The sequence below is a fragment of the Rhinopithecus roxellana genome, chromosome 8 (genome assembly GCF_007565055.1).
Source record: "Rhinopithecus roxellana isolate Shanxi Qingling chromosome 8, ASM756505v1, whole genome shotgun sequence".
In the NCBI taxonomy this organism is placed as follows: Eukaryota; Metazoa; Chordata; class Mammalia; order Primates; family Cercopithecidae; genus Rhinopithecus; species Rhinopithecus roxellana.
In genome coordinates, this window is record NC_044556.1 from 69,700,973 (window position 1) to 69,719,458 (window position 18,486).

The 18,486-nt window shown below is 36.1% G+C and overlaps 1 protein-coding gene across 10 annotated transcripts in view; it reads right to left on the minus strand.

The window, feature by feature from the left end:
- RPS6KC1 (ribosomal protein S6 kinase C1) overlaps window positions 1–18,486 on the minus strand; it is a 219,633-nt gene that overhangs the window by 80,881 nt on the left and 120,266 nt on the right. For 9 of the 10 annotated variants that reach the window (XM_030935916.1, XM_030935919.1, XM_010372946.2 and 6 more), the window contains one exon: window positions 15,843–15,935. The exons of the other annotated variant lie outside the window; for it this stretch is intronic. In XM_030935916.1, the coding sequence (XP_030791776.1) occupies window positions 15,843–15,935 (93 nt within the window). The remainder of the gene's footprint in view (window positions 1–15,842; window positions 15,936–18,486) is intronic. 10 annotated transcript variants of the gene reach the window in all.

Sequence of the window (18,486 nt, forward strand, 5' to 3'; positions counted from 1 at the left end):
TTCTTGTGATAGTTCGCTAAGAATGATGGTTTCCAGCTGCATCCATGTCCATTTAAAGAACACCAGTCCTACTGAAATTACTCTGAAAAACAGAGGTGGGAATACTTCCAAACTCAGTCTATGAGGCTAGTATTACCCTGATATGAAAACCAAAGATAATCAAAAAAAGAAAACCATAGAACAACATGTCTGATGAATACTGATGGAAAAATCCTCAACAAAATACTACCAAAGGAAATTCAACACATTAAAAAAATCATTTATCATGACCAAGTGGGATTTATCCCAGGGAAGCAAGGATGATTCAACATATGCAAATAAATTAATCTCATACATCATACCAACAGAATGAAAGACAAAACCCTTATCATTTCAACTGATGCTAAAATGCATTTTACAAAATTCAACATCCCTTCATGATAAAAATCCTCACAAAACTGGGGATAGAAGAAACGTACCTCAACCAGGTACAGTGGCTCACACTTGTAATCCCAGCACTTTGGGGGACCAAATCGGGTGGATAACCTAAGGTCAGGAGTTCGAGACCAGCCTGGCCAACATGGGGAAACCCTGTCTCTACTAAAAATACAAAAATAAGCCAGGCATGGTGACATGCCTATAGTCCCAGCTACTTGGGAGGCTGAGGCAGGAGAATCACTCAAACCCGGGAGGCGGAGGTTGCAGTGAGCCAAGATCATGCCACTGCACTCCAGCCTGGGTGACAGAGCGAGACTCCATCTCAAAAAAAAGAAGAAGAAACTTACCTCAACGTGATAAAAACCATATATGATAGGCCCATATCTAGTTTCACACTGCATGGGGGAAAAACTGAAAGCCTTTCCTCTAAGATTTAGAATATAACAATGATGCCCATTTTCACCACTATTATTTAATACAGTACTGGAAGTCTTTGCTAGAGCAATCAGACAAGAGAAAGAAATAAAGGGCATCAAAATCGAAAAGGAAGAAGTCAAATTATCCTTGTTTACAGAGGATATGATTTTACATTTGAAAAAATCTAAAGACTCCCCTAAAAAACTATTACAACTCATAAACAAATTCAGTAAAATTGCAGGATACAAAATCAACACACAAAAATTAGTAGCGTTTCTATATGCCAAAAACAATCTGAAAAAGAAATCAAGAAAGTAATCCCATTTAAAATAGTTACAAATAAAATTAAATACCTAGGAATTAACCAAAAAGATGAAAGATCTCTACAATGAAAACTATAAAACATTGATGCAAGAAAATTGAAGACACACAAAAAAAGGGAAAGATATTCCATGTTCATGAATTAAAAGAATCAATATTGTTAAAATGACCATATTAACTAAAGGAATCTACAGATTTAATACAATCTTTATCAAAATATTAATGGCATTCCTCACAGAAATAGAAAAGGCAATCCTAAAATTTATATGAAACCACAAAGACCCAGAATAGCCAATGCAATCCTAAGCAAAAACAACAAAACTGGAAGAATCACATTACATTACTTTAAATTATACTGAAGAGCTATAGTAACTAAAATGGCATGGTACTAGCGTAAACACAGACACAAAGATCATGGGACAGAATAGGGAACATAAAGTCATACATCTACAGTGAACTCATTTTTGACAAAGGTGCCAAGAAAATACACTGGGGAAAGGACAATCTCTTCAATACATGGTGCTGGGAAAACTGAATATCCATATGCAAAAGAGCGAAACTAACTCCCTATCTCTCACCATATACAAAAATCAAATCAAAATTGATTATTAAAGGCTGTAATTCCTCAAGCTAGGAAACTAAAAGAAAACACTGGTGAGACTCTCCAGGACATTGGTATGGGCAAAAATTTCTTGAGTAATATGCTGCGAGTGCAGGCAATCAAAGCAAAAATGGACAAACAGGATCATATTAAGCAAAAAGCTTTTGCACAGCAAAGAAAACAATCAAAAAAGTGAAGAAGAGACAATCCACAGAATGAGAGAAAATATTTGCAAACTACCCATCTCATAGGGGATGAATAACCAGAATATATAAGTAGCTCAAACATCTCTTAAGGAAAATAATAATCTAATTTTTAAAATGGACAAAGGATGTGAATACACATTTCTAAAAAGAAGGCATACAAATGGCAAATAGGCATATGAAAAGCTGTTCAACATTATTGATCATCAGAGAAATGTAAATCAAAACTATAATTAGACATCATCTCACCCCAGTTAAAATGGCCTTTATCCAAAAGTCAAGCAATAATAAATGCTGGCAAGGATGTGGACCAAAGGGAGCCCTCATACTCTTGGTGGAAATCTAAATTAGTACAACCACCATGGAGAACAGTTTGGAGGCTCCACAAAAACCTAAAAATACAGCTACCTTACCATGCAGCAATCCCACTCCTAGGTATATACCCAAAAGGAAGGAAATCAATAAATCAAAGAAATACTTGCACTCCCATGTTTATTGCAGCACTATTCACAGCAGCTAAGATTTGAAGCAACCTAAGTGTCCATCAACAGATGAACGGATTTTAAAAATGTGGTATATATACAAAACAAAGTATTACTCAGGCATAAAAAGTAATGGGATTCAGTCATTTGCAACAACATGGATGGAAGCTGAGGTCAAATTACATTAAGTGAAATAAGTCAGGCACAAAAAGACAAACTTTGCATGTACTCACTTATTTATGGGAGTTAAAAATTAAAATAATTGAACTCATGGAGATAGACAGTAGAAAGATGGTTACCAGAGGCTCGAAAGGATAGTGTAGGGTTGGGAAGGGGAAGTGAGAAGGGTCAATGGGTACAAAAAAACAGAATGAATAATACCTAGAATTTGCTAAAACAACAGAATGACTATAGTCAATAACAACTTAATTGTAGATTTTTAAATAACTAAAAGAATGTAACTGTATTATTTGTAACATAAAGAATAAATGCTTGAGGGGATGGATACCCATCTCCCTTGATGTGATTATTGCACATTGCATCCCTGTATCAAAATATCTCATGTAACCCATAAATTCATACACCTACTATGTACCCACAAAAATTAAAAACAAAAACAATTTAAGAGGTGTGAGGATATGTCAACATACACTGTTTTTGTTTTTGTTTTTTTCTTTGAGACAAAGGCTCACTCTGTCACCCAGGCTGGACTGCACTGGCACAATCTCGGCTCACTGCAACCTCTGCCTCCTGAGTTCAAGCGATTCTCCTGCCTCAGCCTCCCGAGTAGCTGGGATTACAAGCGCTCACCACCATGCCTGGCTAATTTTTGTATTTTTAGTAGAGACAAGGTTTCACCATGTTGGCTAGGCTGGTCTCGAACTCCTGACCTCAAATGATCCACCCACCTTGGCCTCTCAAAGTGCTGGGAGTTCAGACGTAAGCCATCATGCCTGGCCAAGGTACACTTTTATTGCTAGAGAATACCCAATTACTCTAGCAATATTTATTGGAAATATTAACCTTCCTACATTACACTGCTTTCAACCTATGTCAAAAATCAATTAGCCATATTTGTGGGACTATTTCTACATTTTGTATACTGTTCTCTACATGTGTGTCTCTATACCAACACCACACAACCTGGATTACTGTAAAGTCATGAAATCAAAAAGAGTGACTCTCCCACCTTACTCTTTTTAGAAAACTATTTTAGCTATTATAGTTCCTATAACTTTCTAAATAAGTTTTAAGATAATTGGGTCTATATTTATGTTTTTTAAAAAATCTTGCTGAAATTTTGACAGAAACTGTGTTTAAAACTGTGTATCAATTTGGAAAGAATTTACATCTATGGTGAGTCTGCTAATGAATATATTTCTCCAGTTATTCAGACTTCTGATTTCTTTCATCAATGCTATGAAGTTTACAGCATAAAAGCTCTGTATGTCTTGTTATATTTACACCTAGTAATTCAATATTATTATAAATGGTATTGTATTTTTAATTCCAGTTTTTATGTGTGCATTGTTTATACATAGAAATATAAGTGCAAGCTGTTTTCACTCCTCCCTCTCCAATAGAAAAACAAACAAACAAACAAATATACAAGTGCCAAGATTTTTACCTGGAACTCAAATATGATAATGAGATAATTCCTGGAGCCACAGAGAAGTAAGAATAAAGCAAACAAACAAACAAACAAAAAACAACTCTGAACAGATGCTAAGGGAATCAGACCTCCACATCTGTGACACCCTTCCCCCTCCATTCTGCCTGGCATCGAGCAGAAATCTTGCCCCCTCCTCCACCCAACTCACATTTCTGTATTGGAAAAGGTAAGACTGAGGTGGTCAGCCAGGTTCCCCAACATCTTGGGTTCCCAAGCAGGAGACCTGTCCCCACCTTAATCCATGGGAAGCATCGTGACTGCCTAAAGGGAGAAATATTCCTGAGAACAGGTAGAGACAAAGACAGGAGGTGGGACTATCATCCCCAACCCTGGAAAGTCTGCTCTGCTCTTAAGCAAACAGAGGTGCCCAATCTGAGTGGCTGCTCAGCAGAAGAGGTATGTTCCACTGGACTCCTAGGCACAAACCTCTAGCTAGCCTTAACACACCGCCAGCCTAGTCCCTTTGGGACCTCTCACCTTCAGAGCAGGCATCACTCTGATCATTTACCAGAGCCGAGGTCAACCCAAGCTTAGGTACCTCCTAGAGCTAAAAAGAGGCAGTGAGCTAGATGCAAAGATTCACTAAGCAAATATATCCAGGAGAAACCAAAACAAGATGGACAGAAAAAAAAACTAGAATAACTAACTATTCCATAAATATCTATAAATAACTATCCTTCAATGCAAAGACATAAAATACACCCACAAGAAACAACAACAAACAGAGAACCATGACCTCCCCAAAAGGACAAAACAAAAATCCAGCAACTGATCCTAACAAGAAAGCAATTTGCGAGTTCTCTAACCACAAATTCAAAATTGTAGTTTTAAGGAAAGTCAGTGACCTCCAAGATAACGTAGAAAAGCAACTCAAAAATTTATCAAAGAAATTTAAAAAAAAAAATTAGGCCAGGCATGGTGGCTCATGCCTGTCTGTAATCCCAACACTTTGGGAGGCCGAGGCAGGTGGATCACTTGAAGTCAGGAGTTCAAGACCAGCCAGGCCAACATGGTAAAGCCCCGTCTCTACTAAAAATGCCAAAAATTATCCAGGCGTGGTGGCGCATGTCTGTAGTCTCAGCTACTCAGGAGGCTAAGGCATGAGAATCACTTTAACCTGAGAGGTGGAGGCGGCAGTGAGCCAAGATCACACCACTGCACTCCAGCCTGGGTGACAGAGTGAGATCCTGTCTCAAAAAAAAAAAAAAAAAAAAGAGAAAATTTTTAAAAAATAAATTGAAATAATCTTTTAAAATCAAAGGCTAGGCATGGTGTAATCTCAGCACTTTGGGAAACCAAGGCAGTAGAACTGTTTGAACCCAGGAGTTCAAGACCAGTCTGGGAAACACAGGAAGACCACCATCTCTACAAAAGAAAATTAGCCAGGCATAGTGGCACAAGCCTGTGGTACCAGTTACTCAGGAGGTTAAAATGGGAGAATCACTTGATCCTAAGCAATAGAGGATGAAATGAGCCATGATTGTGACACTGCAGTCAAGCCTAGGCAATATGGTGAGACGTTGTCTCAAAAACAAAAAATCAAACAGAAGTCTTGGAACTGAGAAACACATTTGCTGAACTGAAGAACTTCCTGGCGGCTCTCAAAGAAGATGAATGAAGCAGAGGAGTGAATTGGCAAACTCAAAGACTGGTTATCTGAAAATACAGGATCAGAGAAGAAAAAAGAAGAGTGGAAAAGAAAGAAGCTGCCTATAAGATATAAAAAATTACCTCGAAAGACCAAAGCTAAGAATTATTAGTGTTCAAGAGGGAGTTGAGCAACACCAAGGGCTAGAATGCTTACTCAAAAAAATAACAGAAATTTTTCCGAAAGATATACATATCCAGATACAAAAAAATTTCAGAACACAAAATAGGTTCAACCCAAATAAGACTACCTCAAGGCATGTAATAACCAAATTCTCAAAGGTCAAGGGCAAAGAGAGGATTCTAAAAACAGCATGAGAAAAGAAGCAAATAACATATAAAAGACCTCCACATTGTCTGTCAAGACTTCTCAACAGAAAGCACACAGAGTGAAACAACATTTTCAAAGTGCTTAAAAAACCAAAAAAAAAAAAAAAAACTGCCATCTGGGAATACTGTATTTAGCAAAATTATACTTCAGATATGAAGAAGACAATAACTATTTCTCAGACAAACTAAAGCTGAAAGAATTCACCACTATCAGATCTACATTATAAGAAATGCTAACGGGAGTTCTTCAATTTGAAGGGGAAAAAATTTTTTTAAAAACTGGTGAAATTAAGTATATAAATAAACCCAGAATCCTATAATACTGTGACAGTGATGCAAAATCCACTCCTAACTCCAGTATGAGGCCCAAAAGACAAACTTATCAAAAATAATAATAGCTACAGCAACCTGTTAAGAACAGGTAACATAGAAAATTTAAAGTGAGACAACTAAAAGTCAAAATGTGGGGGTGATGATGTTAAATTGCAGATTATTTTTGTGTAGTTTTTTTTTTTGCCTTTGCTTCTATTCTTATTATTTGTGACCTAAGATGAACTGTCTCTTGTTATATCTATAAAGTATTTTTTGTAAGCCTCATGGTAACTGCTAACCACAGAACAAAACTTGTAAGACTCCACTAAAAATAAAAAGCAACAAATTAAAACATACTACCAGAGAAAAGTACTTACCCACAAAGACAGACAGAACCACAAAGGAAGAAAAAAAGAAAGACAGGAGTGTCAAAACAACCAGAAGCAAAAAAAAAAAAAAAAAAAAAAAAATTGTTAAAAGTAAAGTAAGTCCTTACTTATCAATAATAATAACAATACTCAATTTAAACGATCTTAATTCTCTTTTTTTTTCCAGACAGAGTCTTGCTCTGTCACCCAGGCTGGACGGAGTGCAACAGCACAATCTCGGCTCACTGCAACTTCTGCCTCCTGGGTTCAAGTGATTCTCCTGTCTCGGCCTCCCAAGTAGCTGGGATTACAGGCACGCACCACCATGCCTGGCTAAATTCTGTATTTTTTAGTAGAGATGGGGTTTCACCATGTTGGTCAGGCTGGTCTCAAGACCCGCCTTGGCCTCCCAAAGTGATGGGATTACAGGCATAAGCCACTGTGCCGGGCCTTAATTCTCTAATTAAAAGGCATAGAGTGGCTGAATAAAGAAATAAGACCCAACTATATGCTGTCTTCAAGAAACCTACCCTACCTATAAAGACACATAGACTGAAAGTGAAGGGGTGGAAGAAGATATTCTATGCAACTGGAAAACAAAAAAGCACAGGAGTAGCTATACTTAGATAAAACAGACTACAAATCTAAGATTATAAAACCAAGTAGATAAAACAAACATAATAGATCTAATAAAGACAAATTGCAATACAATAATAGGAGACCTCTAACTGCCACTCTCAGTAATGGACAGATCATCCAGCAGTAAATCAACAAAGAAACCACAGAGTTAAACTACACACTAAATCTAATAGGCCTACTGACATTTTCAGAATATTTCACTCAACAGTCAGAAAATACACATTCTTCTCATCAGCACATGGTACATTCTATAGAACAGACCACAAAAAGGCCATAAAACAAGTATGAACGCATTTTTTTAAAAATCATGTCAAGTATCTTTTCTGACTACAATGGGATAAAACTCAAAATCAATAACAGGAACGTCACAAATACAGAAACACATGGAAATTAAACAATATGTTCCTGACTGATCAATAGGTCAATGAAGAAATTGAGAAAACTGTAAAAACTTCTTGAAACAAATGAAAATGGAAACACAACATACCAAAATCTATGGGATATGGCAAAATCAGCACTAAGAGAAAAGTTTACAGCAATAAATGCCCATTTTTTTAAAAAAAGAAAAATTTCAAATAATCTAATAATGTACTTCAAGGATCTAGAAAGTAAGAACAAACCAAACCTCAAATTTGTAGAAGAAAATAAAGATCAGAGCAGAAATAAATCAAATTGAGACAAAAAAAATACAAAAGATCAATGAAAAGAAAAGTTGGTTTTCTTGAAAAGATAAATGTAATATGAATTTAATGAAATCAATGAATTTAAATAATAAATTCATGGTATCGAATTCATTTTGGATTTTGTTGCTATTTTCTAATATTTTGTTGAAGATTTCTGCATCTTCATTTATGAGAATATTCGTCTCTAATTTTCTTTCTTCTAATGTCTTGATATCAGAGTAATACTGCTCTCATAAAATGAACTGGAAACTGTTTCCCTTTTTCCATTTTCAGGAAGAATATGTGTAGAACTGGTACTGACTCTTCTTCAAAAGTCTGGTAGAATTCTCTGGTGAAACTATTTGGGTCTCAAGATTTCATCTTAGTGATATTTTAATTATAAGTTTGGTTCCCTTAATAGTTAAAGAGCCATTCAAATTATCTATTTTATTTTGGGTGGTAGTTTGTATTTTTCTATGAATTGGTTCATTCCATCTGAATTATCAAATTTACATGTGTAGGGCTGTTTGTAGTATTCCCTTGTTATCCTTTTGATGTAGGCAGGATCCACACCTGTTTCATTCCTGACAGTAATAATTGGTGTATTCTCTCTTTTTGTCACTCTTGTTAGAGGTTTGTCAATTTTACTGATCTTTGAAAAGAACCAGCTTTATGTTTCAATAATTTTTGTCTATGGTTTTTTATTTTCAATTTCAGTGATTCCTGCTCTTTACCTTTATTTCATTCCTCCTGCTTGCTTTAGGTTTATTTTGTTCTTTTTCTAGTTCTTTTGAGTTAGGAACCTAGATCTGATTTTTCCCATTTTCTGACATAATCATTTAGTGCTATAAGTTTCTCTCTGAACAATGGCTTAGCTGTGTCCCATAAATTCTGATACGTTCTGCTTTTGTTTTCATTCAACTATATGTTTTGGTTTTTTTTTTAAATACCCTTTGAGATTTCTTCTTTAACCCATGAATTACTTAGGAGTATAACTATATTTCTAGGTATTTGGAGAGATTCCTGTTGTTACTGATTAATAATTTGATTCAGATATGGTCAGAGAACACACCCAGTATGATTTCAATAATTCCAAATTTGTTGAGGTTTTTCAGTCCTAGAAATGGTCTGTCTTGGTATATGTTCCATGGGCACTGAAAAAGAATGTGTAGTCTGTTGTTCTTGGGTAGAGTGGTCTATAAAAGTCAGTTACATTTTGTTGGTTGATGGTATTATGGAGTTCTTCTGTATTGTTGCTGATTTTCTGTCTGTTTTATCAGTTTTTCAGACAGAGTGTTGAAGTCTCCAACTGTAACTGCCTATTTCTCCTTTCACTTTCTATCAGCCTTTGCTTCATATATTTTACAGTTCTGATGTCTGGCACATTCATTTGTTGGATTGCTATGTCTTCTTGGTAGATTGCCCTTTTATCATTATCTTATGTCCTCTCTGTCTCTCGTAATTTTCTTTGGTATGAAGCATATTTTATCTTGTATTAATATAGCCACTCCTGTTTTCTTTGAGTAATGTTTGCATGACATGTCATTTCCATCCTTTTACTTTTTACATATATATATCATGGTTTATATATGACATATACATCATGATATACATATTTATATCATTATATTATGTTTGAAGTGAGTTTCTTATAAATACCATAAAGTTGGGTCATATCTTTAATCCAATATTGATCTCTGTTTTTTTAACTGGCATATTTATAATGTGTTAGGGCTTAAGTTTGCAGCTATTTTTTGCGTTCTGTTTGTTCTGTTTCTATTTTCCTGCATTTTTGTGGGTTATTTGAACATTTTTTAGAATTCCATTTTGGTTTATCTATAGTATTGTTTGTTTGTTTGTTTGTTTCGAGATGGAGTCTCACTCTGTTGCCCAGGCTGGAGTGCAGTGGCATGATCTCAGCTCACTGTAACCTTTGCCTCCCAGATTCAAGTGATTCTCATGCCTCAGCCTCCTGAGTAGCTAGGACTACAGTCGTGCATCACCATGATGGTTAATTTTTGTATTTTTAGTAGAGACAGGGTTTTATCATGTTGCCCAGGCTGGTCTCAAACTCCTGACCTCAGGTGATCTGCCTGCCTCAGTTTCCCAAAGTGCTGGAATTACAGGTGTGAGCCACTGCACCCAGCCTATATAGCATTTTTGAGTGTATGCTTTAAAAAGCTTTTTAGTGGTTGCTCTAGTTATATTATATACACATAACCTATTGTAGTCTATAGTTATCATCATTTTACCATTTCAAGCTAAGCATAAAAACCTTATCTTCCTTTATGTCCCTTTACTCTCCCACATTTATAATTGCCTTAAACATTTTCTCTGCAAAAACTTAGAACTACATCAGAGAGTGTTAGAATTTTTGCTTCAACCATAAAAGATAATTTCTAAAGCTAGAGAGAAAGGAAATCCATTGTATTTACTTATATTTTACCCTTTCCAATGTTCTTTCTTTCTTCCTAATGTGACAAGATTCTTGCATGTATTGTTTCCATTTTGTTTAGAGAATGCACTTTATTCTTTTAGGGTAGACTCATCAGCAACAAATTCTCTTTGCATTTCTTCATCTGAGAATACCTTTATTTTCCCTTAATTCTTGAAAGGCATTTTCACAGGATATAGATTCTGCGTTGATAGTTCTTTCCTTTTAGCACTTAAAAAATGTTGTGCTATGTCCTTTTGATTTAATCCAGTTCAACCCAGTGTTCCCTGAATGAGCAAATACCCAAATATTGATGCTTCTGTGTTCCAAATACAGAAGGTTTTTCCACATATTATCAGAGAAGATATTATTTAGGTACTTTAAAAAATAAGTACCAGTCTTTAAACAGCTACTCAATTTGAGCAATTTCCACACATTTTCTCAATTATATTTTAGCTCTAAAATAGAAATGCCTACATTTTTCCAATGGCAAGTGAGCTTAAGAATTCTGCCTGGCAGGCATCAGACAAAAGTTGGGAAGATATCTTGATTACAAAATGCCAAGGCATCTGACCTGGCAAATAGTCACAGACTTACAAAATGTGTGGCATCTCTTATATCAATGACTTGCAAAGCATCATATTTAAGTAGTTTTTCAGTGACAATTTTGGCAATCCAGATAGATGATCCTCACTGATCTTCCTTGTGAATACCATACACACATGTACACACAGAATGATTCAGGCCACACACAAACCAGAACAGTTAACTGGCCATGAGGGAATCAAATCTTAGTATACCCTGAGTTTCAAGTAATCAATGTTCCCCTTACCCTTTTCTTTTTTTAACTCACAGGAGGCTGCAAAAACAGTACAAAGAGTCTCGTGTACCCTTCACCCAGCTTCCCCCAGTGGTGACACCTTATATAGTTCTAATTAAATATCACAACCAGGAACCTAACATTGGTACATTACTGTATACTAAACTATGGGCTCCTTTATACTTTTTATAGAGAAGTTATACAACAGTGACCTTTCTCGGAAACTCTCTTAGCACTCGGGCATTCTACTACCAGTCAAACTACCAATCTAGACTCTTCTAACCCAATTACAAATTATCATATATAAACAATCTTTATACACATACAAATATAAGCACATCCCATATATTCTTACCACACACATACAACAAAAAGAATTGCACCTGTGTCCATAAAAACTTATAATATTTTTCCACTAATTTCTACTCTCCCCTGCTATTGCTACACAAAGACTGTGTAAATAAACCTGCAGGATCAAAGAAATATTTAAAAGTTATCTAATGTAAAATTCCATCCAGTTCATTATATAGCATCCCAACAATCAATCTTTCAGCCTTCACCTGAATGTCTCAAATGACAAGAAACTCATAAGATCTAAAGGAATTCAGTATGCCTTTGGTCAATATGCTAATTCTCAAAAGGCATTTCTTATGAGCAGTAATTTGTTTCTCCTGAATTTGTACTAATTTGGTTCTACTTATAGCCTATGAGGACATAACATGCAAGTCTCTTCCCTAACTACCTTTTTCACAGAGAAACCAGGCATCCTGGTTTATCTAATTTTAGTTTATGCCTGTTGTTCTGACACAATTAATAGCCCTTTTCACCCTCAAGATTTGAGAAAACGTTATAGAGTTTCCCTATTCAAGACAGCCCTCAACTACTTGAAGACTACACAGTTTTTTTATTTAATCAGGTTAAGTATTTCCCTGTTTTCTGGCTATTCTTCATATATGATTTTTGTGTATCTATTTTAATGAGGGATTTTATAATCCCAATTCAAAAGCAGAAAGTCATTTACTTCTCTTTGAATACCAGATCAACATACAGCTATGGAATTACTATCCCTCTGGGTAAACACTTTCTGAGTTGTCACCTCATACAATGGTACCAGATAGCAGTCTCATATTGTACCAGTAGGTGTCACTCTATATATACTTAAAATTAAATTAAGTTTTGATTATTTTATTCAACAAATATTTATTGAGCACCCATTATGTGCCAAGTGATTCTAGGTACTGAGAACATAGTGGTGACCAAGAAAGACACAATCTTGTTTTCACAGAGCTTACAATCTAGATATTAATAAAAAATCTGCTTTATTTTTTTCTACATAAACGTTTGTGAAATACTAATCCTAATGCAGTTCAATTCAGAACCATGTTTTTCCTAAGTTAATAGATAACACTCAAAATAACTCATAAAAAACAAATACTGTAATGAAACAGAATCAAAGAAACTGTGTTCTGCAGGACTAGATCAATATAACCTGGGTATTTTCTAACCTTTTGAATTTATTCAACATTTCTCTTCCATACTTCAAGTTTCTAAAACCCAAATTTTAGGTAGTCCTCAGCAGAATGGAAAGTAACTTATCTTTAAAAAACAGTTCAACTTTCAAAAAATATACCTGCTTTTTTTTTTCTCTCTCTCTCTCTCTGTTTTTTGAGACAGGGTCTGGCTCTGTTGCCCAGGCTGGAGTGCGGTGGCACAATCTCGGCTCACTGCAACCTCTGCCTCCCAGGTTCACACAATTCTCCTGCCTTAGTCTCCCAAGTAGCTGGGATTACAGGAGCCCACCACCATGGCCAGCTAATTTTTATATTTTTAGTAGGATGGGGTTTCCCCATATTGGCTAGGCTGGTCTCAAACTCCTGACCTCAGGTGATCTGCCTACCTTGGCCTCCCAAAGTGCTGGGATTACAGGCATGAGCCACAGCTCCCAGCCTATACCTACTTATGTTTTTACAGGAATATGTTATAAATTTTAAAGACTTATTAATTCCCAAAGTTTCTTAATTCCCCAAATACATATTCCCTTATCTCTACTAAGAATAATTAGGCCAGGCACCATGGCTCACACCTGTAATCCCCGCACTTTGGGAAGCTGAGGCGAGTGGATGATCTGAGGTCAGGAGTTCGAAACCAGCCTGGCCAACATGGTGCAACCCTGTCTCTACTAAAAATACAAAAAAATATTAGCCAGGCATGGTGGTGTGCGCCTGTAAATCCCAGCTACTCAGGAGGCTGAGACAGAAGCATCGTTTGAACCCACGAGGTGGAGGCTGCAGTGAGCCAAGATTGTGCCACTGCATTCCAGCCTAGGCGACAGAGTGAGATTCTGTTAATTATAAAAAAAAAAAAAAAAAAAAAAAGTTAAATGTCACCTTTTAAACACCAAACACCTTTCCCAGCTAAACAGAGTAAGAAAAGACAGTACCAAATTATTCCTCAGCAGAACTTAGGAATTCTTCCACTGTCAAAAGTCCTTCTATTTTCTTTCTTGGCACAATCTCGGCTCACTGTAACCTCTGCCTCCCGGGTTCAAGTGATTCTCCTGCCTCAGCCTCCCAAGGAGCTGGGATTACAAGTGTGTGCCACCATGCCCAGCTAATTTTTCATATTTTTGGTAGAGACAGGGTTTCACCATGTTGCCCAGGCTGGTCTCGAACTTCTGGCCTCAAGTGATCCACCCGCCTCAGCCTCCCAGAGTGCTGAGATTACAGGCGTGAGGCACCACGCCTGGCTTTTTTCTTTTCTTTTTTTTTTTTTTAAAGACTTGATATTTATTTATTTATTTAGAGACAGAGTTTTACTCTGTCACCCAGGCTGGAGTACAGTGGCATGACCACGGCTCACGGCAGCCTCAAAGTCCCCAGGCTCAGGGGATCCTTTCACCTCAGCCTCCCGTGTAGCTGGGACTATACACTCAGCTACTTTTTCTATTTTTTTGTAGAGGCAGGGTCTTACCATGTTGCCCAGATAGTCTCAAACTCCTGGGCTCAAGTGATCTGCCCACCTCGGTCTCCCAAAGTGCTTGGATTACAGGTGTAAACTACAGCACCCAGCCAAAAGCCCTTATTTAAACAAACCTGAGAGACTAATAGCTATTAGTATTAGTAACTAGGTAACTTACTTACACTTATAGTATAGCAATGAAAGGCCATACTTTGTCAAATAAATAGATCTAAGAGAGGGGGCAGACACTGTACCTCAAGAAGGTATACTTGCCTGCAAAGAAATCTGAGAATCTAGAAACTACTCAATTACTATATTGTCTTCATCTACTCTCAAATTGAATGTTTTCCAAACTGGAAAAGCCACAGAAAACATGGTTATGGAAATATTTCAGGCTCTTAAAAAAAGAAAAATCCTACAGCTTAGAATTTTTTAAGTTCAAAATTCAGTAACATGAATGTGAGAAAAATGATCCTTGCCAGAACTTAAGACACTGACAGTTTTATATAATATCCAACTTAATGTTCCCTTGGGAATGCTTCAAACTATTACTGTCTAAATTGCTAGAGAATACTACATATTGTTCAATTTTAGCATGGACTCACATGCATACTTTACAAATACTCAATGAATAGTTAAGTTAAAAATGAACATTAAGGTGCTTCATAAAAAACAGCTAATGGTGAAAAAATATCTAAATTAACCTATCCCTTAATATTAAATAAAGCATTTTATTTACTTTGAATGGTAAAGTGGTGGTTGAGCAAATATACTTAAAACATAGTTTGTTGTCTGTGGCTTTTAGTTTACACTTGTAAACCATCTGATAGGAACAGTATTGTTAACATTTGGTGTGAGATGTCACCAAATTTGCACATACACAATGGCAGATATCTCTGTGAGGCCAGTATTTTTACCCCCAAAATTAAAATGCATGTGTGTGAGAAGTGAGGGGTTAGTGTACTAGAAAAAGCACAGCTTTTGAGTCACAAAAATTAATATTCAAATCCCAGCACCATCCTAAATTAGTTACGTGACTTTGGGCCAAGTTATTTAATCTGCTCTAAACATCACTTTTCCACCAAGATGCAAACAAAATTGTAAGAAAGATTAAGTTGCTTCATATAAAATGCCTAATATAGGGTCTGACACACAGTAGGTGCTCAACAAATGGTAGTTATAAGGGGATTCCACTTTTCTTTTTGACCATTAAAATGACTGTATTAATTAATGTTGAACAACTACTGGCTCACAATTGTAATTAAACACAAAGTACATCTTTACTCTGCTATAACACTTTTATAAAACCAAATCCCTTACTCAACTGAATGCCAACAAATATGCACCTTCTCCTTTAGCTCAAATATATTTTGCATGACCTTACATGAATTGCTCAGATAAAAGCTTTTTCTCTTCTGCTTTTGTTATTTTAAAGTGCAGATGCATTTGAGTCATTTTCTCCTTTTGTTTCATATCCTTAAGATCCAAAGCTTCAAAGACAGAATGTCAGCATGCAGTCGATTTATGACTGAACTCTTGAAGAGACACTGAAGAATTACCTTGTCAATCACCCCAAGGACTCTGAAGGCCTTCAGCTCCTCGGCAGGGCTCCTTAGGTTCCAAGGGGGCCTTGAACTTAGTGATCCTGGAGGCTAATGGAAGATATCAAAGATTATACATCAATCAGGGAGGTACTTGAAGGAAGGCTGCCTGCTGAAGCAAATGCCAGGCCAAAGGAAAGTAAATTCATCATAAATCAGAGAATGGAAAGATGAAAGGAGGAAGTTTCTGTTTGTCTGTAATATGATTAAAAATAAAAACTAAAGAAAATCAAAAAGAAAAAGCAAGAAAAAAGTTGCAAGTAAATAAATCATAACATTGAAAAAAATTTTAAAAAGAAAAATTAATGAGCTGATAGTTGCTAGAGCAATAACTCAATTCAGACCATACAGCTATCATAAAACTTTGTAACAAATGGATAACTGGGCCAACAATCAATCCCAGTATTATATTTACCCCAGACACCTCAACAGTAATTTGGAAGTGGGGAAACTAAAAATAATAATAAGCACACATGGGTAGGGAGAGGCACAAGCCATTCTTTCTCATCATGAAGTTACAGCTCTATAATTGTTACTTTACGTATTATGTGTTTTCAGAGGGACTGGTCCATCCAAATTCAACCAGAAAAATTACCAATAATGGTGAAAAATTAAGAAGCTTCATCATATAACCAATAATTACTAAAACTGAGCCTGCTTATGAGATGATTTACAAGAGAAATAAATTTTTCTTCGATGTGGAAAACAGTCTGTTAGCTACACACAAAAAAAGATTCAAAAAATCAGTGAACATAGGAAGGAACATTTAAATTCTGCACACAATTTTAAAATAATCCCAACTTCCATTTATTAGTTTTAGTTTTTCTCTATCAGTAACATAAGCCATTAAATTAGATAAATTCTAAGGGCACCTCCATATGACATTTACAACTATAAAGTACTGCTATATTGATCCTATATTAAAATGGTGATGCTGCAAAGGACAACAGGAGACACAAAGCCTTACTACATACTTAAAGCAGACCTTCTTGCTATCAAAAATCTATTAGAATACAGAAGAAACATTCTGATTCTATGAACTGAAGATAAAACATCCTGATCAAACACCATGGTAAGGGAATTACTGAGATACCATTTTTGTCCCTGTACAGACCAACATCACCAGACAGGCAGCTCCTTGAGAATAGAAAATGTGTCTTATTCATCTCTATATTCACAGTGCCTCGCATATTGCTAGTATTTAGTTGGAAAACATGAGGGAGAGCAGAAATGAGGCGAGCAGGGAGAAAGGAAGGAATCTTGGAAAACTAGGTGTCACTTACAACTGGGAAAACTACCACTTGTGAAATTCTCTGAAAGCAGCAATTCTAATTGTTTTCCATTTTTGTTTTGTTTTTAGATTTAGCAAGAAAACAATAATTTAACTGTACCTGAAATGGTATTTAAGTTTCAAAAGAGACTTTTTATTTCTTAAAGATGCTTGAGAAAGTTGGTGATAGTGACAATTAGACTAGATAATAACCTTTAAACTAAGGGGAACCTTTTTAGGGATATAAAAACATTCAGCAAGGTATTTTAGTGTTATAATGTAACAGCATTCATTATATTCATTCAGTGTATACTCATTCAGTGTATAATGTAACATTATATTCATTATAGTCATTCAGTGTATAATGTAACCAACATGTAACAGCAATAGCCTTTTTTAAATTTTTTTTTGAGATAGAGTTTCCCTCTTGTTGCCCAGGCTGGAGTACAGCAGCTCGATCTTGGCTCACCGCAACCTCTGCCTCCGGGTTCAAGTGATTCTCCTGCCTCAGCCTCCTGAGTAGCTGGGATTACAGGCACCCACCACCATGGCCAGCTAATTTTTGTATTTTTAGTAGAGACGGAGTTTCACCATGTTGGTGAGGCTGGTTTCGAACTCCTGACCTCAGGTGATCCACCCACCTCGTCCTCCCAAAGTGCTGGGACTGAAGGCATGAGCCACCACACCCAGCCAGTAGAAATAGTCTTTTCTATCTTCATTTACGTTGTTTCATCTCTATTCTTCACCCCATACCAGGCGATGCACCTACAGGAAGTTAGTATTATATAATTCCCATTTTATGAATAAAGGGATTCTCAGAATGCTGGAATGTTTGTCTGTGGTCAGAAAGAGAGACAGTGGAAGAACTCCAACTACTATTCTAAAGCTTGCAGTCCTTTTACTAATCAACACATTCTGAAAATTAAAAATTCTTTTCTGCTGCTGCTTCTTGCTACAAGAACAAGTAAGAACTGTTTGTGATTTTGGCAAAAGGAATGCTAAGGAAAAGTTGTAGGGAGGGAAAAAAAGAATACTTTAAATGATATTTAGTCCACTACATTTGTCTTAGAAAATATGGCCAAGTATCTCCAACATCCCTATCTCCTATTTATACCTTCTTATTCACAGATGTCACTGTTTCTTTCAGTTTCCAAAGAAAGTTACTGGTTCACTTTGGCAATTTAAAGAGCAAAGAAAGCAAACTACAAAATCCCTATCGCAACTTTCAACAAATAATTACTGTGCACCAACTATGTGCATGATAACCGAAAGGGCTATAAATCATCAAAAGGCCCAGTCTAACCTCAAGAAGTTCACCATTTATTTGAGGAG